At 41.8% G+C, this 27,340-nt stretch overlaps 1 protein-coding gene across 1 annotated transcript in view; it reads left to right on the top strand.

The window, feature by feature from the left end:
* Positions 1 to 27,340, top strand: part of LOC125459954 (polycystin-1-like protein 2) — a 109,154-nt gene that overhangs the window by 50,168 nt on the left and 31,646 nt on the right. Inside the window, 5 exon segments of the mRNA XM_059651536.1 lie at positions 6,764 to 6,795; positions 8,165 to 8,339; positions 10,680 to 10,831; positions 18,773 to 18,956; positions 20,806 to 21,133. Coding sequence (XP_059507519.1) covers positions 6,764 to 6,795; positions 8,165 to 8,339; positions 10,680 to 10,831; positions 18,773 to 18,956; positions 20,806 to 21,133 — 871 coding nt within the window.

Here is a 27,340-nt window from a genome sequence, read left to right as displayed (position 1 = left end):
TCAGAGGAACACCCTCATTGCACCAGTGAATTATCTTTGTAAAGATAACCATTGAAGATTAAATTCAGAAAATCCACTTTTCCAATGATGAGCCACAGACAGAGTGCTTGGGCAGTAATACACTGTAACAGCAAATGTCCAGTCCATAGTTGTTTTGAACGGGGCACCCTAATAACAGCTTTGGAGTTTGAGTTCCATCTTACTGCAGGGTACGGGAAAGCTAGCATTTTGGACTAATGTCCATTATGTTCGGGTTGGCTGACCGAAAGGTAACTTTGCACATTGCCTTTTCACTCACTAGACAGAAGGGAATTTCATTCCATTAATCTGAACTGGATTTGAATCTAAAGACGAAAGATGGTTGAAAATTAATTTTTACAACTTGAACATGGAAAATTGATCAGGATATTCTGTGCAGTTAGTTTTTAACTAAGAAAGATTTTATCTTCTCTTCAGCCTGAAAGCAATCTGGATATTCCAACCAACACATCCTCATGAGATTGTAAAATAAATCTTCACTTTAGCTAAGGAGGCATATAGAGATGTGTGTAAACAAGTTAGGTCTTGATCCAGAGTCATCAATCATTTCTTTCATGACTAGGCAGAGTGAATTATCTCTCCTCTGGATAACTGAACATTTTTCATCTTCAGTCTTCCCCTCCCACATCTTTCATCCAATATCTGACTCAATGGATGTTCTCTGACATGATTCCCATCCAATTCATCCGATCATAGAAAGATTAGGATGACGCTTACTCTCTTTTAATTGGCTGGAGTTAGGGAGGGTGGATTATTGAAGTGTGAGAGGTGTCAGTTCTGACAGCAACTCAATATCAATCCACATGGCTTTTTCAGATTTTTAATATTATAATGAGGCTGTGTGGCTCAATTTTGTCTTTACTCATCATTTGAAATTTAACCCGGCTACAGGAATCCTCCCAACTAAATAGAGCTGAGGAACTGCTGTCTCATGAGGCAAGTCCTGCAACATGTGGTTACTATATTTAACATGCTTACCTGGTTCACAATTGTCCTGGGGGAAGAAAACTGCCACCCTTACCTGGTCAGGCCTACAAATGACTCCACGCGATGTGTTTGACTCCGGGGAAATTAGATTAGATTCCCTACAGTGTGGAAGCAAGCCCTTCGGCCCAACAAGTCCATACCGCCCCTTGGAGCATCCCACCAAGACCATCCCCCTATAACCCACACACCCCTGAACACTACGGGCAATTTAGCATGGCCAATCCACCTACCTTGCACATCTTTTGGACTATGGGAGGAAACTGGAGCACCCGGAGGAAACCCATGCAGACACAGGGAGAATGTGCAAACTCTGCACAGACAGTCGCCCGAGGCTGGAATCGAACCCGGGTCCCTGGTGCTATGAGGCTGCAGTGCTAACCACTGAGCCAATAAATGCAAGCCTAGCCATGAATGAATTTTTTTTAAAAATCCACTGGTTTAAGATACTTGAACTAGGTGATATAGTCTAAACGTTAGGGCCAGATCACTCGTGAGATGTTAGGAAGCGACTCTATAGACAAAGGCTAGTAAATGTTTGGAACTCTCTTTCACAAACAGCAATTGATGCTGTATCAGTTATAGAGTTATACAGCATGGAAACAGAGCCTTCAGTCCAACTCATCTGTGCCTCCCAGATATCCCAATCTGACTTAGTCCCATTTGCCAGCATTTGGCCCATATCCCTCTAAACCCTTCCTATTCATATACTCATCTAGATATCTTTTAAATGTTATAATTGTACCAACCTCCTCCACTTCCATTGGCAGCTTGTTCCATGTATGCACCACCGTCTGCATGAAAATGTTTTCTTTCATGTCCTTTTTAATTTTTTCCCTCTCACCTTTAACATACACTATCTAGTTTTGGGCTCCCATATCCTAAGAAAAAGACCCAGGCTATTCACCCTACCCATGGCCCTCATGATCTTGTAAACCTCTATTAGGTCACCCCTCAGCCTCTGATGCTTCAGGGACAAAAGCCCCAGCCTATTCAGTCTCTGCACACAACTCAAACCCTCCAGTCCCAGCGACATACTTGGAAATCTTTTCTACACCCTTTAAAGTGTATCAACATCTTTCCTAGATCTTTCCTAAATGGGTGATCAGAATTGTATGCAATTTTCCAGAAATAGCCTCACCAATGCCCTATACAGATGCAACATCACCTCCTCACTCTTATATTCAGTTATCTGACCAATGGAGGCAAACAAACCAAATGCCACCTTCATCACCATGTCTATTTGTGACTCCACTTTCAACGAACTATGAGCCTGCACCTCAAAGTCTCTCTGTTTGACAACACACTCCAGAGCCTACCATTAACTGTATAAGTCCTGCCCCGGTTTGCCTTACCAAAATGCAACACTTCACATGTATCTAAATTAAACTCCATCTGCCACGCTGTTGGTGTTAAATCAGAGAAAGATAATTTTTTTCATAGAATCCCATCTGGCCCAACAAGTCCACACCAACCCTCCGAACAGCATCCAAACCAGACCCCTCTCCCTACGCTATAACTCTACATTACCCATGGCTAACACACCTAACCTATGCATCCTGAACACAATGGGTAATTTAGCATGACCAATCCACCCAACCTGCACATTGTTGGACTGTAGGAGGGAACTGAAGCACCTGGTGGAAACCCATACAGACATGGGGAGAAAGTGCAAACTCCACACAATCACCTGAGGGTGGAATCAAACCTGGGTCCCTGGCACTGTGAGGCAACAGTATTAACCAATGCCCCAATTTTTGTTAAATTTTGTTTTTATTTAAGTTTTGTTTTTGTATATTAAGAGCTATGGAGTTAGGCCACAGATCAGCTACGATCTCATTGAATGGTGGAACAGAATCAAGGGGCTGAATGACCTACTCCTTTTACTTATGTTTCTATTCTACCCTCATCTCTTGCTATTGTCTTGGGCTGAACCAGACTGTTTACATACTCTTCTCTGTGTTCAACCATGGGCTGAGTATCTTCAACCCCATACATAGTCCATTGTTTTAAATAGCAATCTATTAGTTTTGAACTTGACAAATACAAGGCACCTCTGTGTTTAACTATTTCAAACTCACTGTAAATTCAAAAAAGTTTTTTTTTAAATAAAACCCACTAAGGCATAATTGGCCAAGTACAAATTTTATTACTTTCAAGAATTTTCAGGAAAAGAAATCATAGCTGGTACATTGCTATATTTTGAATTTAACTAGATAGTTTGTTGTTACAGATAACCACGTTGTCACTTGGCGGGAGCTAATCATTGGAGTTGAAAGCGCCTTGATCATTTTTCCTGTGAATCTCACAATTGTGCAGATTTTTTGAAACACTCGTCCCAAATCAACTGACGTATCAGGCTTTGAGAGGGGTAGATCATGCCTTACAAACCTTATCGAGTTTTTTGAGGATGTGACTAGAAAGGTTGATGAGGGTCGAGCTGTGGATGTGGTGTATATGGACTTCAGTAAGGCATTTGATAAGGTTCCCCATGGTAGGCTCATTCAGAAGGTCAGGAGGAATGGGATACAGGGGAACTTAGCTGCTTGGATACAGAATTGGCTGGCCAACAGAAGACAGCGAGTGGTAGTAGAAGGAAAATATTCTGCCTGGAAGTCAGTGGTGAGTGGAGTTCCACAGGGCTCTGTCCTTGGGCCTCTACTGTTTGTAATTTTTATTAATGACTTGGACGAGGGAATTGAAGGATGGGTCAGCAAGTTTGCAGACGACACAAAGGTCGGAGGTGTCGTTGACAGTGTAGAGGGCTGTTGTAGGCTGCAGCGGGACATTGACAGGATGCAGAGATGGGCTGAGAGGTGGCAGATGGAGTTCAACCTGGATAAATGCGAGGTGATGCATTTTGGAAGGTCGAATTTGAAAGCTGAGTACAGGATTAAGGATAGGATTCTTGGCAGCGTGGAGGAACAGAGGGATCTTGGTGTGCAGATACATAGATCCCTTAAAATGGCCACCCAAGTGGACAGGGTTGTTAAGAAAGCATACGGTGTTTTGGCTTTCATTAACAGGGGGACTGAGTTTAAGAGTCGTGAGATCTTGTTGCAGCTCTATAAAACTTTGGTTAGACCGCACTTGGAATACTGCGTCCAGTTCTGGGCGCCCTATTATAGGAAAGATGTGGATGCTTTGGAGAAGGTTCAGAGGAGGTTTACCAGGATGCTGCCTGGACTGGAGGGCTTATCTTATGAAGAGAGGTTGACTGAGCTCAGTCTCTTTTCATTGGAGAAAAGGAGGAGGAGAGGGGACCTAATTGAGGTATACAAGATAATGAGAGGCATAGATAGAGTTGATAGCCAGAGACTATTTCCCAGGGCAGAAATGGCTAGCACGAGGGGTCATAGTTTTAAGCTGGTTGGTGGAAAGTATAGAGGGGATGTCAGAGGCAGGTTCTTTACGCAGAGAGTTGTGAGAGCATGGAATGCGTTGCCAGCAGCAGTTGTGGAAGCAAGGTCATTGGGGTCATTTAAGAGACTGCTGGACATGTATATGGTCACAGAAATTTGAGGGTGCATACATGAGGATCAATGGTCGGCACAACATTGTGGGCTCAAGGGCCTGTTCTGTGCTGTACTGTTCTATGTTCTATGTTCTATGTCTATGTTAAATGCTAAATAAGCCAGCTTCTGATGACCCCTCAGAATGTCGGCGAACCCCTGAGAATGTAATGATGGTGAGAATTGTTTTCTTTCTCCCCTATATGACTCATTCCACACATACTAGTCTGATATTTGTTGACAATACTTTGTAAAATTCCACGTGCCAAAATGAAGCGCAGTATTCTCAGTCATGTGCAGAACTAATTGGAGTCAGGCATGAAACAGAATGGGGGCCAGGTGTATATCTGGAAATCCCAGTTCCATTTCTGGTACTGACTAATGTCATCGGTTTGAGCTGTACACCTTATTGTTTAAAAATGAGGCATCATTTTGGCATAAGCATTTCAGAAATTTTACAATTTTCATCAAAGCAGCTGCATTTTGGAAAACTTCCTAATTCACAGCTGCAGAGTAGAGGTGTAAAGCATGGACTGGAGGTGAGATGAATATAAAACATGTGTAAAAGTGATGTTGTCTCCTTTACATTTCACCCTGAAATGCCATTTTCTGAGTTATATCAAAATCAATGGTGACAATGATTGGAAAATGCAAGTAATCATGAAATAATAGTTGCAAGCTTGTTATTTCTGTCAACTGGCAAGCTAAGAAGTGAAGGAATAGCATTGTATAAATACTACATACATTATCCATTGAATAAAGTACTATTCTGCATGGTACAATATTGAAATTCTATCTTAGCATGAGATCCAAAATTGTTGTTAACACCCTCTTGGGGCTTTTACTTACTCTTTGCAAAACAGCTCAACCATCTCTTTGGCTGTTTGAAAGTTTTGATTCATTGGTGTTTGAGCTTTTATCTGCTTTCTAAGGCAGTAATGGATCCTGAAGTGCTGTTTTTATTTTCCCGGTTATCTCTTAGGAATGTGTAAGTTTTGGTTTGGCTACCAAGCACTAATGGATTCTAAAATTCAGAGTTTGCTTTTACAGCTGCTTGTGAGAAATGTTTGTTTGGTGGCTTGGCTGCCTTCAAGGTAAATTCTTAAGTACAAAATTTGTTTTATTCAATTTCACGGGAATGCGCGTTTGATGGCTTTGAGAGATTTATAAGCTTACGAAGAAAACAAAGGTTTTTCAAGTGCCTATTCTAGTGATATTAACAGTTGTGTGACTATTGAATGTTACTGTGGACCATGTGAAATCTGTTTTTACTGGGTGAATGGGATGGAGGTTTGAGAAGGGCAAGCGGTATGTAGGGCAGAGGAAGAGGGTATTGGGGTTATTTTGGGGTTAGGGAAATAGAAATAGATAGACATGAGAAGGCAGGGCTGTTAGAGAATAATGGGGATTGGGTTTTATGCTAAGCAGTAAAACACAGTCACTATTTGTATGCATAGAGCTGTAGTTTTAACTAGCTGTTTTGGCATCAGCCTGCTTCTGTCTCTTCCTTGGGCTGATAATCCCTCCAATAGATAAAAATCCCACCTGACCGACCTGCTAAAACAAATGTGGGAGTGTAACATTGGAAAAATCCCCAACTCCAAAGTCCTGCCTCCAAAAGACACTTGCAGCCCAAGATGTTTCAGAGATAGTAGGAACTGCAGATGCTGGAGAATCTGAGATAACAAGGTGTAGAGCTGGATGAACACAGCAGGCCAAGCAGTATCAGAGGAACAGGAAGGTGGTGATTGTTCTTGAGAAGGTGGTGATGAGCTGCCTTCCTGAACAATCTGCAATCCATTTGTACAGGTTCACCCACAGTGCTTTGACAGAGTGAGTTTCAGTATCTAACCTAGTGACATTGAAGGAATGTCATTTTATTTCCAAGATGGCAGAGTCAGTAGTTTGGGGAGTTGTGGAGTGGGGGTGGGGGTGGTAATTTCAGGTGCTGATGTTCCCATGTACTTCGTGCCCTTGTCCCTCTGGATGGTAGTGGCCGTGGATTTGGAAGGCATTGTCTAAGAAGTCTTGATGAATCTCTGTATGATATCTTTTAGATGGTAAACACTGCTGTTACTGAGCATCAATCATAGAAGGAGTACATGTTTATACCAATTAAGCGGACTGCTTTGTCCTGAATGATGTCACGCTTCTTGAGTGATTTTGCTGCTGCAGTCTTTTAGGCAACTGAGGAGCATTCCATCGTATTCTTGTCTTGTGCCTTGTAGATGGTGGACATGGGGCTTTAGTCAGTCAGGAGGTGAGTTTTTGCTGTAGGATTCCTAGCCTCTGCACTGCTTTTGTCACCACAGCATTTATTTGACTAGCCCAGTTCAGTTTTTAGTGAATGGTAGCTCCCTGGTTTTGAAATTGAACCACGATTAAGCCAATGAATGTCCAAGGGAAATTATTTCATTCTGTCTTCTTGGAGATGATAATTGTCTGACGCTTGAGTTGTGTGAATGTTACTTGTCACTTGTTAGTTTAAGCCTGAATATTGTCCAGAACTTGCTACAATTGGGCAAGACAGCTTCAGTCCCTGAAGAATTAAGGTTGGTGCTGAATATTATACATTCATCAATGAGCATTCCTATTTCTGGAGGAGTTGTCATTGAAGAAACAGCTGAGGATGGTAGTGTCCTGGACACTACCCTGAGGAGCTCCTATGGAGCTGTCCTGGGACTGAGATAACTGACCTTTAATAGCCACAACCATCTTCCTTTGTGCAAGGTAATGCAAAGGGCCTGTCCTGGTTCCCATTAACTTTCATTATTTTAGAGCTTCTTGATGCCACACGATGAAATGTGGCGGTGTTGTCAATGGCAGGCACTCTTTCATTACCAACAGAGTTCAGTTCTTTTGTCCATGTTTGAACCAAGACTGTCATAATATCAGAGCTCCAATCTCTTTTAACAGGCTAGCTCACATCTGCAAAAACTGCCAGCCAATTGGCTGGCAAACAGCTCTTTAGTCTTAGCACTGCCCCCAAGAATGGTGGGCACTGCTGGAACTGCACCCTCTCCACAATAGTCCTCTGGATGCCAACCTGGATGTAAGTGAATGGGGTATTCAAGGGCTACATGAAGTGGTGGGAGTAGTGGGATGGCATGAATTATGCTATCAAGAGCATACCTACTGTGTCTTTGAGGATAGCCACCACATACCCTATCAAGAGGCACCCTTGCCCCCCTCACTAAGCCTGAAAGGTCACTGCCAGAGTATAATTGGTGACCACACTACATGACAGAGGTCCCACCCATTGCTGCCAAAATGCCAGCAGCGGCAAGAAGGGGACATTAACAGGGCATTAATTGGCCATTAAGGATCTTCATTAAACTCCAATGGGAAGGCTGCCTTCCACTTTCCCTGCCACTGGTAAAATGCCAGCAGCAGTGCAAGGCAGTGCATCCACCAGACCCTGACTTTCTTCCCTATTTCTCGCACTTTTTCCTACCCCCAGCTAAGGCACAACAGTGCCAACTAGGCTTTGATCAGCGGAAATATTATTCCATTAGGTATCAATATCCATCACCAGAACTGCAGCATATAAATAGAAGTGTGGCTATTTCTGCTTATTGTAAGTTGCAGAGTTAGATCTCTAAATCTTAATCTTTTCTTTTTATTTATAGGACATCAAAAGGATTGCTAGTTCTTTGCCTGGAAAATTGAAAGATGCAATGCCAACACTAGAAGATGATATCAGAAATGCAAATGACATAAATAAGTTACTGGTATTAATAGCAAACATTATTCAGCACTGTAATGAACAGCCTGATACTCAAGAGGTTGCTATTCCAGATAACGGTCAGTGCATATGATTACTTGTATTTTAAAATCAGAAATAGGGCATTTAGGACCAAAATGATGGAGCAAGTATTCATTCAAAAGAATGGAAATCTGGAATTCTCTCTCTGTCTGTTCACCCGCATCCCTACCCCAAACTGTTACAGTAAAATCAATTAACATTTCAAAACTGAGTTTTGTTCAGTCGGAGTGTTAAGGGATATGGAAACTAGGGATATAGGTGGATTAAAGACCACTCTGTCGTTTCTAGCCCAGAAGTGAGCTAACTCCATGTTCATACACTCTGAATGAAACCATAGCTTTCTCCCCAGGGAGTCGGGGATGGGCCTGAGTCAGGATCATTGCCGTCTGATGCAGGCCCAAGCTGACAACAGAGGTGGTGGATGCTGAAGACCTGTCCCCTTTCAAAGCGACACTGCGCTGTTGCTTCTACAAATTTGTCTTCCGTGTAGTTCTAGCCAATCTGATTTGTCCAGTCAATAAGCAGATTAAAATCACTTCTTAGGTGCCTCTATTATTTCCTGATTACACTTCGTCCTGCAACAATTCTACAAGGACCAATGGATGACTTTCGCCTTTTCTTTCCCTTGCTAGTCCTTATTTCCACCAAAACTGATTACACGTGTTGATCTAGTAAATCTATATCTCTACTCACTACTGCATTAGAACATAGAACATAGAACATTACAGCACAGTATAGGCCCTTCGGCCTTCGATGTTGTGCCGACCTATTATACCAATCTGAAGCCCATCTAACCTACACTATTCCATGTACGTCCATATGCTTGTCCAATGACGACTTAAATGTACTTAAATTTGGCGAATCTACTGCCATTGCAGGCAAAGCTTTCCATTCCCTTACTACTCTCTGAGTAAAGAAACTACCTCTGACATCTGTCCTATATCTTTCACCCCTCAATTTAAAGCTATGCCCCCTCGTGCTCGCCGTCACCATCCTAGGAAAAAGGCTCTCCCTAACCACCCTATCTAACCCTCTGATTATTTTGTTTTGGCTTCAACAGGATTCTGTCTGGGATGGAAACATTTCTCGTCTAGGTAAGCTCCTCAGCCTACCCTATTACTTTAGACTGTGACCTCTGGTTCTGGACTCCCTATACAGTGAGAACATCATGTTTACCACGGTCTTGTTCGAATTTTATAGGTTTTTCATAACAAATTCAATCTCTCTCATTATTTCAGTCCGGCCATGCCAGGAATCAGTCTGGCATTGATACAATTCTTAATTAACAAATTACTTCATCCACTTTTCCTTTCTGCCTACTCTTCCCGAATGTCAAATATCCTTAAATATTGAGCTTCCAGTCTTGGTCACCTGTGAGAGCTACCAATTCATAATCATTTTTTTGTATTTGCGCGCTCAACAAATACACCTTATGTCAAATGCTATGTGTTGTCAGAGAAAGACCCTTAAGCTTTGACTTTTTACCATTATGACTTACTCTGGTTTTAATTTCTACTGGACTCTTCTGTGTATATGTGTGTATATTTTCTATCCTTCCACATTATACTTTGATGATCATTTACCTCTCTGCTACCCTGCATCTCTGCTCTGTTGCTTCACTTTGATTTTTTTTAAACGCTACCCTCCATTAATCTGTTTAATACCCTACCTACAACCTTAGTTATACAATTAATCATGCCACTGGTCCCAGGGAACACTGGGAATAACCGAACATGATTACATGGAGATACAAAGGATAAATTGAATAATCCTGTACTCCTGAGGTGGATCAAAGGTACAAGATTGTGCTGTTGCTTCTCAGAATTAACTCCAACTGGTTCGGGCTCCATGCTGGGAACACAAGATTGCTGAATAAACTCTGAAAAGAGTTTAAGAACTGGACTGCATTTTCACAATGCACAGAATCCACTTTAAAGAACTGGTGCAAATGATCGATTTAAATATATTTCTGATATATTTCCATAGCTCATAATTAATGTGGCATGTCCTGTCACAAATGGCAATCCTGAAGTTTACATTGCTAGTCCATTGCATTGACCGTGAAAGGATTTGGTAGTGGTTATGTGCTGAGGCTTGCAGAACTTTGGTTGTCAATCTACTGCCAGCATTTTAAATGTCAGATTTGGGTCAAAGTGTGTGACATTGAAGTATCTGTTAAAATGTGTTTCTTTGCAAATGTGTACTTTCTGTTGTGTTTTCTTTATAACTCAAAATCATTGAAACTCCATAGATGTATTTAAGTGTAAGATTAACAGTGAGGGGAATTGAGGAATATTTCTGTGCTGTAGACCTCTAGGGCTATATATAGTAACACCCCTCCTCTATTCCCAACATGATGGATAATGCTGTGTTTCTAGAAAATGATCCTTCAGCTGCCAGTAGTCCTGATCAACAAAATGAGGATAGCAATTCCATGGTCAGCAATCCTGAACAAACTGAAGACAATAATTCCATGTGCAGCGATCCTGATAAAGAAACAGATCAAATGATGAAACACTTCTTACACTATGTGAGCCTTCTGCTAAACTATGTGGAAACTGAACTGCAGGAGATGGGACTAAAGACATTTCAGAATCCTTAGACTCATACATGCTACAGATCAAGTGCAGAAGATAATACAGTTCATCAAAGCAGCAGTTAGCTCTGCAGATGATAACCGCAGTACTAAGAGGTATGGGATACCATTACTGGTATTTCAGAAATACATGTATTATACTATTGAAGCAATTCTTAAAACTGATGGTGAGTATTTAGGAATTCTGCGTAATTGATTTGTGAGTGATTATGAATATAATAGGAATACCCTTTTTCATCCCTGAGCCCTAAAGTATGCAAGTTCATCCATCACTCTTCCCTACTGCTTTGCTGAAAAATCATTCATCATAAATCATAATTGCAATTTATTGTTACTATTCATTTGTTAATTAATTTCACAAGCAGTTTGTACTTTATTGGACAGGGAAATTACATACAGAAATAAGAAAACAAGCCCTCTTTCAAAAGGTCTCCCTCAGTGGTTCATTTATATTGGCTGGCTCCTGGTGTTTGTCACAAGTAGTGTCTCTGTATTCTTCACCATGCTTTACAGTTTCGATTATGGCAGAGAGAAGTCCATCCAATGGCTCAAATCCATGATTGTCAGCTTCATCGAAAGTGTTTTCATCATACAGCCATTAAAGGTAATAGCAGAATTAGCAGATAATGGAAACTACCCCATAAATGTGGTAAAAATGAAAACACACATCAATCAAGCACTGATTCAAATGGTATTGGGATGACTACCTTCAAGGGGTTATCAAAGTAGCCAGCTGAGCTCAGCTAATTCAACAAGATCAACTTGTGAATGGAAGATGGTGATGGGCAAAAGCAGAAATTCCCTTTTTATTCCAGACAGATGTCTGGATCAAGTGTAGCAGTGGATTTTCCCACTGTGACATTGAAAAAGTCACATTGTGATTCAGCTTGGGATCTCCTATATTCCTGGGCATACATGGAGATCCTCAGGAGCATTACAGTGTCTGTGGTGGGAGGGTGCTGATGCTTAGAATTCTCTATTTATGTTAAGATTTTTCTAACTCTAACAAATGCAGCTGCACATCTTAGGGACAGGCCGAAGAAGCCAAACAAGTCCTTCCTTCAAAACATTGATTTAATCCCAACCTGATTCAGGTTGAGGGGACTCTAGGTATGGCCTGGGGTCATGTAGCTGGTCTAGGACCGGAAATTCCTATGCTTCTGTCATCATATCAGGACAAAGTACTAAAGGAGGGCATGGAATTATGCCCTTGATTGGATGTGCATTTTCAGTTAGTAGTTTAAAGTAGAGGTTTCAATAAAATCTACGAGGCAGTTTCAATCTCTAAAGCACAGCGCCAATGCTAAGTGCCTTTCATTTCGGAGACATTGTAACCAACTTGTCTAAATTGCCGTTCTGTTAAGGTTTTACTTGTTGCTGCCTTCATTGCTCTTATTGTCAAAAAGATTGAGAGAAATGAACATGAAGAAAGCTACAGTGAAGGCTTGCTTTCTACCATGAGTAAGTTTACCTAAGACAAAGAATATTCTGGTGATAGACCTGGCATGAAGTGTGTCCAGTGCTAGTGATTCAGTGAATAATAATGTAAAGATGCAGTTGAATTTCTTCCAGATATAGCACATTTAGTGGAGATTTGCAGACCTCCATTGCTGTGTCCTTGACAATATAAGATCTGAACATTCCTCTACTTTCCAGTGCAGGATAGACAGGGCAACGCAGATGGGAGGCCAATTTTGCATCATTGTACCGACTAAGATTTTCCTTCTTTTGTCTCATGTCTCACAACGTGCAATGCTGGTGACTATGCCGTGACTGTCCTGACACATGTAACAGAGAGGAGGGACATGGAAACTCAAAATCCCATTACTTTACCAGCACTCTGCTGCTGGCACAAAGGAATGGAAGGACAGAGATGCTGATGGTCCTTAAGGGTCGTAGCACAAGGTCTGTCATTGCACTTTTTTCATAAAATCACAAAATGATACAATACAGAACAAATCCCATCGGCCCATAGTGTTTGTACTAGCTCTTTGAAAAAGCTTTTCAATTTTCTTGTCCTATAGCCCATCAGTTCTTTGTCCTTCATATATTTGTCCAATTGCACTTTTAAGTTTTTGGCTGATTCTACTTTGTGCCTGTGTGTTCTCTTGACATTGTCGATGCTAACAAGTCAATGAAATGCCTTATCAAAAGTGATATGATCAGCATCAACTACTCTTGTGAACCCTCACCATTTCCAAAACAAAAATTTCAATCAAACTTGTCAAACATAATTTTTCTGTAATGTGTTCACTTTTGGTTATTAAACCATATTTTTTCAAAAGACTATTATATTGTCTTTGATTAATCTTCTTAATGTTTCTCCATTCCTGATGTTAGGCTGACACACATGAGAGAATCCCTGTTCCCTATTTTGAACAGAGTGTGAAATTTGCAGTGCTCTGGTCACTATTTTCGTATCTGGGTAGATTTGAAGATTATGTTTAAAACCTTTCTAATTTCCATACTTCCTTTTGCAACAACACAAGGAGCATCTCAACCAGACAGGAGGCACACATGTAAAACTTCGAAATGACAGGTACAGGTCTGAACTGATCCTGTGTCCCTTAAATGGAACTCTCTTTCAGTCATTTCCTTTCCTCCATATATTTTTTAACAGCTATAAATTCTCTAACATCACCCCTTTCTCTTATTGTGACATCAGTTGCAACCTCTTCTCTAGTAAAATAGATACAAAATTCTGATTTTAGTGACTTAGAAATTTTTTAGTAGCTTAGAACTTCTAAGTTCTTTACTTTATCATATGCAGTTTAATTCTGTACTGAATTATGAATGTGACATATATAACACCCTTCCTTTCCGGTGTCATTTTCACTTACAACAAAGGAGCTCTATCTTTGTATGCGCCTACCATTTCCCTTTGTGTCAATGAGTCTGTTTGGCATCCAAACTTTCTGCTTTGAAGGATTCCATTCCTTAAGTCCCAAAACTCAGGAACAGGAGTAGGCCATTCAGCCACTCAAGCCTGTTCTACCATTCAATGAGATCATGGGTGATCTATGGCCTAACTCCAGAGACCTAACTTTAGGCGATATCCTATAATATCTCTCATAGAACATTGAACAGTATAGCACAGTGCAGGCCCTTCGGCCCACGATGTTGTGCCGACCTATTATCCTACTAAGATCAAACTACCCTGCATATCCCACATTTTACTATACTCCATGTGCCTATCCAAGAGTCGCTTAAAAGTCTCTAAAGTACCTGTCTCCACTAACACTGTCAGCAGCGTATTCCACACGCCCACCTCTCTCTGCATAAAGAACCTACCTCAGATATCTTCCCTATGCCTTCCTCCAATCACCTTAAAATTATGCCCCCTCACAATAGACATTTCTGGCCTGGGAAAAAGTCTGAATATCCACTCTGTCAATGCCTCTCATCGTCTTGTACACCTCTATCAAGTCACGTCTCGCCCCTCTTCGCTCCAATAAAAAAAGTCCTAGTTCCCTCAACCTTTCCTCATAAGACCTGCCCTCCAGTCCAGGTAGCATCCTGGTAAATCTCCTTTGCACCCTCTCTAAAGCTTCCACATTTTCCTGTAATGAGGTGACCAGAACTAAACACAACACATCTATCTGAGATTTTAAATTAATAACTGATCCAGCGTCCACTACCATTTGTGGAAGAGTGTTCCAAACATCTCTCTCATTTTGTGTGTAGAAGTGCTTCTTAGCATCTCTCCTGAATAGCCTGGCCCTAATTCTCAGACTGTGCTCTCGAGTTCTAGATCCACATGTCCAAGATTAAATTTAGTCTTCTGAACTTTGGGACCTTTCTGTCCAGGAGATAAATGGTATTGTTACTTCTAGTATTGCAGTGTGCGGCCTGCCGTACCCATCTGTACTTTCCTAGTCAGCTGAGCTTGCCTTTGTTGCTGAGGTCCCAAAGGGAACACACTATGCAAGAATACTGAATGCTGTTTTAGGAAGATCGGTTTCAGTGGGGAGTAAGTGCACCTGATTGATATCAAATGGGAAGAGGAGTATTCAATTCAATGTCTTTCATTTAAACACTTAACATTTATGAGTGCACAACTAAATGTTCTGAGCTCAAGTGAAATGTTATTTATTTCTAAAAATTATGTCACTGTGTCTTTGAAGTGCCTGCAAACAGAGTTTGTTTTAAATTGAAGTATAAAACATGTCATCTTCAATGGCATGATCTAGAATTCTATTCTGAATTTAATTTATTGCAACCACCTGATAGATATCATCCAGATAATGTTTTCCACTGATTGTAATTGAATGAATTGAGAGTCTGAATCATATTAACATGCACTGAAAACAAAAATAGCAGTCAGGCTATAATGGAAAACAATAACAGAAATTGCTGGAAATGCACAAGCGGTCTGGCAGCATCTGTGGAGGGAAATCCAAGTTAACGTTTTGATTCTAGTGACCCTTCCTCAGAACTCAAGTTAACTCTGATTTTTCTCCACAGATGCTGCCACACCTGTGCATTTCCAGCAATTTCTGTTTTTATTTCTGATTTACAGCATCTGCAGTTTTTTTTTCAGTTTTTAGGTTTCATGAGGTTTTTCAACTGATTATAGTGTAGGTTTCAATCTCCTTTTAATTAAACTTGGATTTATCAGCTTTAGTCTGGGTATGCCATTCATCATAAGGCTCACAAGGTGAATGTCTGAGGTGGTGATTTTAATGATCAGGAGAGTTATTTATTCCAACAGGAAAGAGTAGCCCAGGAGTAAAAAGATAGCCTCAACACTCTGACAAACGAGTACATTCAGAAGGCTCACCACTATAGACAAAACTGTGTGGAGCACACTGGAACTGAAGTATGAAGAAGCCCCAACTCAGTAGAGAGGATAAGAAAAATCACATGCATCCACACTTCAATTTGACTTTACTAAATTATCTGAAGTAAAGGTTAATTTGCTGTAATCAAGAACAAAACATTGTTCCAAAGTGCTGTACCTTTGAAATTGCAGCTTCACAAAATATTTGATGTGTGGTAGAAATTCTCTTAATTGTGTCATTACCACGGTAGTCCTTGCCTACAAAGTCCTGGTCTGACAGCTACAGTTTCCTTAATGATCATGGGGCTTTCACAAGCATTCCAGGAATTTCAATCCAAAACAAAATGGATGTTGTGGTTACACGACATCATAAATGTCAGGAATGCATTTTAAATGCTCAAGAAGTATCAACCTGAGCATAAATGAGGACAAATATCAGTCATATCAGTGCCTACGTTACCATCTCACTTTGAAACATCTTCTACGTCCACCATTTCAACCAATTCACGCAAAGTGTTTTGTTATATGAGGATCTCGATGTGATAATTCCCAACTATACAAAAAGGTCAGAAGCTGGTATTTACAAGCCACCATCTCTGAAACATGTGGAGAAAATGAAAGCACTGCACCTCCAGGAAAAGAAAATGTACGGTTTTATTAAAGATGTAATTGGTATGTAAATATACTTTCTATTTATGATTACAAATTGCAATAATTTTTCAGAAGGAAAGATTAAATAAAAGGTTTGAAGGCCAAAATTAGATAACTTGGAATTACAGACAATTTACAGGAAGAAAGATCTGCATTTTTATTATGTTTTCAATGAAATTAGAAATCATAAAGTGCTTTACAGCCAATGAAATGCTTTTTAATGTGTAGTAACTCTTGCAATGAAGGTAATAATGCAGCTAGTTAACACAAATCAAACTATCACAAACAACAATGTAATGGTAATTAAATAACCTGATTTTTATTTGCTGATTGAGAGACAACTATTAGCTAGGATATTGTGAAGAATTATCTTCTGTTCTTTGACATAGTCCATGGGCTGTTTTCAATCTGTTGGTCAATGTAGGCTGATATGAGGTTTAATCATCCAAAAGGTGGAATTTCTGACTCTGCAGTGTGCGTGAAGAGTCACCTCGACTCAAAACATTAGCTTGCTCTCTCTTCGTGGGTGCTGTGATTTCCAGCATTTTTTGTTTTCACTAGTAGTTAAGGGGTGTGGAGAAACCCAGAGTGAGGCATATCTTGTGGTGGAGGACCTCCAAATAGAAACACACTCCTTTCCCAATCAAGGAATAGGATGTGGTGGGCTTCAAATGGGCCTCTCTCCTCTGCCCACTGCGGAAAATTTGTGACGAGGTAGATTCAAATCCATAAGTGGCTGCATAGTGATCTCACTTATCCCGAGGGAATGTTGATGGTAGCCAAGGGAAGAATATTCTTCAAGACATCTGAAGAGCAAATAGGTTCAGACCCTGAAAATCCAGTTGTCCAAAAACTGGACATTTTTAATATTCAATTGAAAAGGCGATGACTGACTTGTTTTACAGGCAAACACCACACTAGGCATCACATTCTGAGGTGCATGTCCACCTGCAATATTGCTGTAGGCATCAAAAGAGAACCAGGACCTGTGCCTCAAATAGATATCATGGCCTTTGCCTCAGCCACTAAGAGACCATATCTTACACACAAACTCCCTTTATACAATTAAGTTGCTCTGCATGAAGCCATCATGGATGGTTTGCAGTTCAAGCAGCATCTTTAAAGAGATTGCTGTCAGTCTTTACCAGTAAAGAACACAAAGCTAGGAGTTGACATATGTTCTAATCAACCTGTTCAGGACTGGTATTACATGCCTCTGGAGCAGGTGAGACTTCAACCTGGGCCTCCTAGTTTGGAATAGGGACACTACCACTGCACCACAAAAGCCCTAAGGTAGAAGTTGAATGAATGCGCTAATATCACCAGCAGCTGCTGTTCATTTGCTGCCCCAATTTCTCATCAGTACCTTCACCTCCTTCCTGGTCACTGACTCACCTTTCCAGATCAGCCCACCTCTACCTGGGAGTCACGGCAAGCTGAAATTGAAACAGTCTTTGACAGTTAGCTATCTGGGAATATCAAACAGGCAAATGAGGTTTGCCTATTTAATCCTGGTCTGGTTACAAATCCCCTATCGAAAATCTGGAAGTCTGAAGATCAATGTCGCCATGGTCTGAGAGTGTCAGACTTGTACTGCTTTGCTTCAAAATGTGACGTGATTATTTATGTCCACCTGAACAGGCAAATAAGTGTATGGTTGAAGCCCTCGTCTGAAAGATAACACAATCTCCTTTTCTCCTTCCTACCCCACTGACAGTCTCAGCCTTCGATGTCCTTTTGTCGATGGAGCTTTAACCTGACACTCTCTAAGTGTGCTGCCAACTAATGAAGCTAACATGGGGATCGCATACAGAGAGAGTGGGAAATGTATGGAAGAAGATGCATAGTGTAGGCAAAACTGACTGTAAGAGAGAGAGAGAGAACATGAGACAGGAATCAAAATATCTGAAGAAAAGAACATTCAGGCAGAGAAAAACTGAGAACTGGAGATGATTGAAAAAGAAGAGACAGAGAAAAAAGAATTTAGAGAAAGAAACAGAGGAAACTGCAGACAGTGAAATCAATGTATTGTTATTTTGCAAAAGGTCAATTTGCTGGCATTTGATCATATCTTCTATATTGGAGCTGAGTAGATCATGTGACTATTAATTGAAGTACGAAATCAAGCAATTGTTAAAAATATGAGTATTGTAGAATTGGGTGGAATATTGCTCTTTCAAATGTGGCATTGGTTGCTTGAATGTTTAACATTTCACATTTTGGCCAAACTGTTGCTGCTTTCATCACTTTTGCGTATTTTGTCCACTTGTTGATGACCAGACTGATTTGATGAATAAATCAGAATTTATGAACCACAGATATCTAATAAAGTAGAATTCTCCACCCATACAAGTGAAATTTTGATTTTTGAGTTAGTATTACCTACATGATAAAAATGAAACTAGGTTCTTTGATTTCTCTCATACATTTTTTGCTCATTCTAGCTCATGGGGTTTCTGGTGGCGTTGGCAATTATTGCTTACGGAGAGTGAAGTCCTCATTCATTTTATTTAAACAAAGCTCTCAATGATAGCTTTACCAAGAAGTTCAATGGATCTCTGGCTGTTGATGACTTTTTCATCTGGGCTGATGAAATCTTATTACCCAACTTATATGGGCCATATGAAGGTAATCCTAAGATAATATTGAAAGAGAAATATGAATCCATGGTAAACATGTTGTGGATACATTTGTATTGGTCCTTAGATTCTCAATCCAAAATTTGCAAAATTTGAGATCCAGCATTTGATCTGTTATTTTTTTAAAATATGTTTAATACTACTTAATATATTTGTCTCTAGTATTTTCCTTTTCTTTTGTTGTTTCCTGTGATGTAGCTATCACTGGTACGCTCAAAATTTGCTGTCTATTCTAATTGCGCTTAAGGAGGTGGTGGTGAGCTGCCTTCTTGAATTACTGCAGTCTTTTGGGGTCAGGAATAACAACTGTGTTGTTAAGGAGTTCCAGGATTTTGACCTAGCAATAAGAAAGAGTCAGTGCGACAGTTCCAAGTCAGGATGGTGAATGACTTGGAGAGGAGCTTACAGATGGTGGTATCTCCAAGAGTAAGCTGCTCTTGTCCTGGATGATGTGGGATACATGTTTGGGAGCTGTGGTGAGTTGCAGTAGCGCATCCTGTGTACGACATGGCCTGCTGCCGCTGTGATGGGTAATGGAAGGACCGAGTTTCTAATTTGGTAGATATGGTGCCATTCAAGTCGACCGCTTGTCTTGGATGGTGTGAAGTTTCTTCAATGTGGGTAGAATCACATTTACCTAGAAATTGGAGAGTGTTCCATCACATCCATGACTTGTACCTTGTAACTGGTTTTTTGGCAGTCAGGACACAAGTTACCTGCCTCAGAATTTGCTATCTCTGACCTGTTCATTCAATCACAATATTTATATGTCCAGTTCAGTTCAGTTTCTTGTCAATGGTATCCACCCAATCCAAGTCTCAATGTTGTGCAAATCTTGCTCCCTATGAACATTGTCTGCTTCAGTATTGGAGGAAATGCAAATGGAACTGAATGTTGTGCAATTATATCTTCACTTCTAAGCTTGTGATGGTGGGAAGTTCATTGTAAAAGCAATCATAAATGGGTGGTCCTAGCACATTATCCTGAGGAACTCTTGTAGTAATGTCCTAGGTCTGAGATTAACCATAATCATCATGTATTGAGCTGCGTATAGCTCCAACTAGAAGAGATACTTATTCGATTCCATTGACTTAAATTCTACCGGGGTCCTTGTTTCCACACTCAGATAAATGGTGGCACGATGTCAAGGGCACATACTCTCAGCTCACCTCTTGAGTCTATGGATTTTGTCCATGTTTGGACTAAGATAGAGATGATGTCAGGGGCTGGGTGGCCCCGTGGAATCCAAACTGAGCCTCAGTGACAGATTGCTGTGTATAAGTGACTCTTGTCAGAACTGTCAATGATATTTTCTATCACTTTACTGTTGATTAAAATGATGACCATATTGGATTTTTTTCCTTTCTGTTTGTGGACAAGGACATACCTGGGCAATTTTTGACATTATTAGGTAGATGCAAGTGTTGTACTGGAACAGCTTGGCTAGAGGCACGGCTAGTTTTGGGGCTCAAGTCTTCAGTACTATTATCAGATTGTTGGCAGGGCCCATTGCAGAATGTAGTGTTTTCAACCATTTTTAGATAGCGAGTGGAGTGAATCAAATGGACTGAAGATTTTAATCTGTCATCTTAAGGGCCTGAAGAGGACGCTGAGATTGATCATGCATTCTGCACTTCTGGAATTAGCCTTGTTAATATGTCTGAAATGTTTGTAATGCTGGCATTATATTATGATTATATGTACCATGCATACTGCATAATGTGCCTAAAAAATATAACAATCGCAAACATTTGATATTCATTCTCTAAGTCACCACACTAAAAATTGCAAGTGAACCTTCAGAGTGACCTGAAAGTCAATGTGTATTTTCTAAACAGGATTTATCACTGATGGGAATTCAAAGCTGCTCGGAAGTCCTCGCATTCGACAGGTCAGAATAAAACCTGCTCCTTGCCCTGTGCCAACAAAATTGGTAGATAATATTAAAGAGTGTCGTGCTCCCTACTCCTATGGTGATGAAGAAATGTCGGACTTTGGAAATAAAGGGAATTTTGGTCTGAACACAGAGCCCCTCTTACTAGACTCTGCCTGGCATTATCAGAGTGAGTCACAGCTGAAAGTATATCCAGTTTGGGGAAAGCTCGCTCTTTACCGAGGAGGCAGATTTGTTGCTGAGTTGGGAACAGTAAACAAAACTGCAGCAAGGTAATTATTATTTCAAAGAAAGAAAGTAAAATTAAATCATTCTATTTGCATGGAATGTCAATTATGGAATGAGAAATACTATCTGTATACTTCTACTGAAAGACATAAAAACATAGCGAAAAGAAGCCGGGGTGGATTATATGATACCTTAAATCTGCCCCACCATCAGCCTTGACTTCAACTACACTTTCTGCTCAGTGTCTCACCACCTTTGACTCCTCTAGAATTCAAAAATGTGTCTATTGCAGCTTTGAATATATTTAATTACTCACCCACTGCAGTAGTCTCGGGTAGAGAATTCCAAAGTCTGAGAGACGAAGTTCCTCCTCCTCTCTGTCTTAAAGAAGAGACCCTTTATTCTAAAACAATGCTGCTAGTTCTACATCTTCCACAAAGGGAAGCATCCTTGCGGCATCTACCTGTTTGAACCTTCATATCCTCCAATTATTCCTGGCATGGAGGAGAGCTCCAAAGACCATGCCCGGCATGTGTGTCAATGGTTGCATGTGGACCCCCTGACCGTCTACGTGGCTGCGCAGTTTAAAGGGAACATTGGTCAAACCATCAGAATCTCTTGTTTCAATGTTGAAACTTTGGTCCTTGGTTGAGGGATCACTGACCAGGGCATTGACTTAAGGTACAGGGCAGGAGGTTTGGATTGGAATCTGAAACTCACTGCCTGTAAAGGTGGTAGAGCAGAAGCATTTAGATGTACATTTACAATGTTAAGGCATAGAAGGCTGTGGGCCAAGTGCTGGAATCTGGTTGTTTTTGACTGCTGCAGATTTGATGGGCTGTATGGCTTTTTATGTGCTGTAGACCTCTATGTCTGTAAAAAAAAAAATCATCTCTCATTCTTCTGGACTCCAGTGAGTGTACAGCCAATCAGACCAACCTTTCCTAATACAATCACTTGCTATAATCTGTCTTACTGCCATCACACATCGAGCCAGGGAGCTGTACAGCATGGAAACAGACCTTTCCATCCAACCCACCCATGCTGACCAGATATCCTAAATTAATCTAATTCTATTTGTCTGCATTTGGCCCATATCCCTCTAAATCCTTCCTATTCATGTATCCATCCAGATGCCTGCAATGTTGTTATTGTACTAGCCTCCAACACTTACTCTGGCAGCTCATTCCATACATGCACCATCTTCTGCATGAAAACGTTACCTCCTAGGCCCCTTTAAAATCTTTCCCCTCTCACTTTAAACCTATGACCTTTAGTTTTGGACTCCCTTGCCTTCAGGAAAAAGACCTTGACCATTCACCCTATCCAAGCACCTCATGATTTTATAAATCTCTATAATATCACCCCTCTGTGTCCGACACTCCAGGGAAAATAGCCCCAGCCTATTCACCCTCTCCCTATAGCTCAGACCCTCCAACTCTGGTAACATCCTTGTAAATCTTTTCTGAACTCTAAGTTTCACAACATCTTTGCTATAGCTGAGAGACCAGAACTGAATAAAATAATCACAGGGTTGGATAGGGAGAGCCTTTTTCCTAGGATGGTGACGGCGAGCACAAGGGGGCATAGCTTTAAATTGAGGGGTGAAAGATATAGGACAGATGTCAGAGGTAGTTTCTTTGCTCAGAGTAGTAAGGGAATGGAACGCTTTGCCTGCAACGGTAGTAGATTCGCCAACTTTAGGTACATTTAAGTTGTCATTGGACAAGCATATGGACGTATATGGAATAGTGTAGGTTAGATGGGCTTCAGATCAGTATGACAGGTCGGCACAACATCGAGGACCGACGGGCCTGTACTGTGCTGTAATGTTCTATGTTCCATGAATGCAGTATTCCAAAAGTGGCCCAAACAATGTTCTCTCGAGCTGCAACATGACCTCCCAACTCCTATATTCAATGCACTGACTTATAAAGGCAAGCGTACCACATGCATTCTTCACTATCCTGTCTAACTGCAACTCACCTTTCAAGGAACTATGAACCTGCACCCCGTGGTCTCGGCAACACTTCCCAGGACCCTACCATTAAGTGTGTAAGTCCTGCCCTGATTTGCCTTCCCAAAATGCAGCACCTTACATTTCACCTACAATTGTTCATTGGTTTGGCATCTTCACGCCATGGGCTGTAACAGTTAACAATTCCTGATACAAGTTGATCATCCAATGTGTAATTACACTTGCTGTATTTTACACCTACAGAATGCTTTGCCTGAATCTGAATTACTAGAAATCACAAGGTTTTAACTTCATTATTTACTCAAAATGCTCCAATTGCTTTGAATAATTTGCATGCCCACACGAGAATCCTGTTGATAACAATGACATTTTTAATCAGAATGGGGACAGTTTTTCTTGTAGAATCATAGAAAATAGAGGTAGGAATAGGCCATTCAGTCCTTCGAGCATGCTGCCTCATTCAATGTGATCACAGCTGATCATCCAACTCAATATCCTGTTCCAGCTTTCCCCTCATATCCTGTGACCCTTTAGGCCTTAGAGTTATATCTATCTCCTTCTCAGAAACATTTTGGCCTTAACCACTTTCTCTGGGACAGAATTCCAGGACTTTGTGAGAAGTTAGGGAAGAAACTGTGGGGCTCCAGCAAAGATATTTATATCATCTACAGCCTCGGGTGAAGTGCCAGAGGACTTGAGGTTGCCAATGTTGTGTCTTTATTGAAGAAAAGCTGTAAGGAGAAGCCTGGGAACTCTAGACCTGTGAGTCTGAAATCAGTGGTGGGTAAATTGTTGGAGGGAATTCTGAGTTATAAGATTTACACTCATTCAGAGAGGCAAGGAATGATTAGAGATGATCAGTATGGCTTTGTGCATTGGAAATAGTGCCTTACAAAGTTGATTTCAGTTTTTTTGAGGATGTTACCTAAAAGATTAATGAGAGCAGAATGATAGATATTATCTACTTTTGCTTTAGTAAAGCCACTGACAAGGTTCCACACAGACTAATTAGTAAAGTTAGATCACGTGAGATTCAGAGGGAGCTTACCAATTAGATACGAAATCGGCTTGACAGTAGGAGACAGAGGGAGGTGACGGAGGGCTTAAAATCATATCAGAGATTGTAGGAACTGCAGATTCTGGAGAATCCGAGACAACAAGGTGTAGAGCTGGATGAACACAGCAGGCCAAGCAGCATCTGAGGAGCAGGAAAGCTGACATTTCGGCCTAGAACCTTCTTCAGAAATAGGGGAGGGGAAGGGGTTCTGAAATAAATAGGGAGAGAGGGGGAGGCAGACCAAAGATGGATAGAGGGCAAGATGGGTGGAGAGGAGACAGACAAGTCAAAGAGGCGGGGATGGAACCAGTAAAGGTGAGTGTAGGTAGGGAGGAGATAGGTCAGTCCAGGGAGGACGGACAGGTCAAGGGGGTGGGATGAGGTTAGTAGGTAGGAAATGGGGTGTGGCTTTAGGTGGGAGGAGGGGATAGGTGAGAGGAAGAACAGGTTAGGGAGGCGGGGATGAACTGGGCTGGTTGTGGGATGCAGTGGGGGGAGGGGAGATTTTGAAGCTTGTGAAATCCACATTGATACCGTTGGGCTACAGGGTTCCCAAGTGGAATATGAGTTGCTGTTCCTGCAACCTTCGGGTGGCATCGTTGTGGCACTGCAGGAGGCCCAGGATGGACATGTCGTCTGAGGAATGGGAGGAGGAGTTGAAATAGTTCATGACTGGGAGGTGCAGTTGTTTATTGTGAACCGAGTGTAGGTGTTCTCCAAAGTGGTCCACAAGCCTCCGCTTGGCTTCCCCGATGTAGAGGAGAACTCAATGGGTACAGCGGATGCAGTATACCACATTGGCAGATGTGCAGGTGAACATCTGCTTGATATGGAAATTCTTCCTGGGGCCTGGGATGGGTTGAGGGAGGAGGTGTGGAGGCAGGTGTAGCACTTCCTGCGGTTGTAGGGAAAAGTGCCGGGTATGGTGGGGCTGGAGGCAAGTGTGGAGCAGACAAGGGAGTCACGGAGAGTATGGTCCCGCAGTGGTCGAGAATGCCCTCGACCGTGTCTCCCACATTTCTCGCAATTCATCCCTCACACCCTGTCCCCTGTCAAGCAGATGTTCGTCTGCCCATCACACCCTGTCCCCACAATAACAACCAAAAAAGAATCACCCTCGTCCTTACGTACCACCCCACCAACCTCCGGATACAACGCATCATCCTCCGACACTTCCGCCATCTACAATCCGACCCCACTACCAAAGATATTTTTTTCCTCCCCACCCTTGTCTGCTTTCCAGAGGGACCACTCTCTCCGTGACTCCCTTGTCTGTCCTACCACACACGGCACTTTTCCCTGCAACCGCAGGAAGTGCTACACCTGCCCTCACGCCACCTCCGTCACACCCATCCCCAGCCACAAGAAAGACTTTACACATTAAGCAGATGTTCACTTGCACATCTGCTAATGTGGTATACTGCATCCGCTGTACCCATTGTGGCTTGTCTACATTGGGGAAACCAAGCGGAGGCTTGTGGACCGCTTTGCAGAACACCTACACTTGGTTCACAATAAACAACTGCACCTCCCAGTCGTGAACCATTTTAACTCCCCTTCCCATTCCTCAGACGACATGTCCATCCTGGGCCTCCTGCAGTGCCACAACGATGCCATGCGAAGGTTGCAGGAACAGCAACTCATATGCCACTTGGGAACCCTGCAGCCCAATGGTATCAGTGTGGATTTCACAAGCTTCAAAATCTCCCCTCCCCCTACCACATCCCAAAACAAGCCCAGCTCATCTCCACCTCCCTAACCTGTTCTTCCTCTCACTTACCTCCTCCTCCCACCTCAAGCCACACCCCCATTTCCTACCGACTAACCTCATCCCGCCTCCTTGACCTGTCCATCCTCCCTGGACTGACCTATCCCCTCCCTACCTCCCCACCTACACTCACCTTTACTGGCTCCATCCCCGCCTCTTTAACTTGTCTGGCTCCTCTCCACCTATCTCTCCTCTATCCCTCTTCATTCTGCCTCCCCTCTCTCCCTATTTATTTCAGGATCCCCTTCCCCTCCCCTATTTCTGATGAAGTTCTCGGCCTGAAACATCAGCCTTTGTGCTCCTAAGATGCTGCTCGGCCTGCTGTGTTCTTCCAGCTCCACACTTTGTTATCTTGAGGTGATGGAGGGTTGTTTTTCGGACTGGGGGCCTCTGAACAGTGGTGTTCTTCAGGGATCAGTGCTAAGTCCACTTTTGTTTCTCCTTTATTTAAGTAATTTTGATGAGAAATTAGGAGGCATGCTCGGTGGATTTGTGGATGACGTCAAAATCGATGATATAGCCTAAAATTACTCCACAGAGACTGATATCCCGTCACCAAGTCACCCTTTATTTACACCCAGAGAGTCCTTGATACTGATCCAGCTCCCTCAAAGCCAACTCTGAGTGATCAAGATTTCTGACATTCCTGTTATAATCTGTAAGCCAGAGCTCCCTAATTGGATCATATTAGCAGCCCCAATCAGGGAACTCATATTCTATGAGGTCCACCTGGCTGACCTTATTACAATCAAAGTCAACAGTGAAGAAAATTATCTAAGATTATAAAGGGACTATGATCAATTGGGCTGAGGAGTGGCAAATGGAGTTTAATTTGGATAAATGTGATGTATTACATTTTGGTAACACAAACAGGGCAAGATCTAGAAAATTAATTGCAATGGCAATGGATTTTGGTAATGTTTTAGGACAGAGAGACCTAGGAGTTCAGGTACACAGTTGTTTGGAAGCTGCAACACAGGCAGACAGGGTGGTTAAGAAGGCGCTTAGCACGTTTACCTTCATTTCCCATTGAGTACTATCATTGAGTATAGGGGCTGGGACATCATGTTGAGGTTGTACTAGATGTTGGTGAAGCCACTTTTTGCATATTGTGTACAGTTCTGGTTGCCTTGCTCCAGGAAGGATATTATTAAATCGGAGAGAGTTCATGAAAGATTGGCCACAATGTTGCGGCACTGGAGGGTTTGAGTTATAAAGAGAGGCTGAGGCTTTTTTCACTGGAGCATAGGAGGTTGAGGGGTCACCTTAGAGAGGGGCATAGATAAGATGAATAGCCAAGATCTTTGCCTTCAGGTGGGGGAGTTCAAAACTAGGGGACATATTTTTAAGGTGAGAGGAGAAGGATTTAAAAGGGACCTGAGGGACAGTCCCCCCCCCCCCCCCCCCCACAGAGGGTGGTTCAAATGTGGAATGAAGTGGCAGATGCA

The sequence above is a fragment of the Stegostoma tigrinum genome, chromosome 16 (assembly GCF_030684315.1).
Source record: "Stegostoma tigrinum isolate sSteTig4 chromosome 16, sSteTig4.hap1, whole genome shotgun sequence".
Classification (NCBI taxonomy): Eukaryota; Metazoa; Chordata; class Chondrichthyes; order Orectolobiformes; family Stegostomatidae; genus Stegostoma; species Stegostoma tigrinum.
The sequence above is the reverse complement of the archived record's forward strand: the minus strand, read 5'-3'. Positions and strand labels throughout refer to the sequence as shown.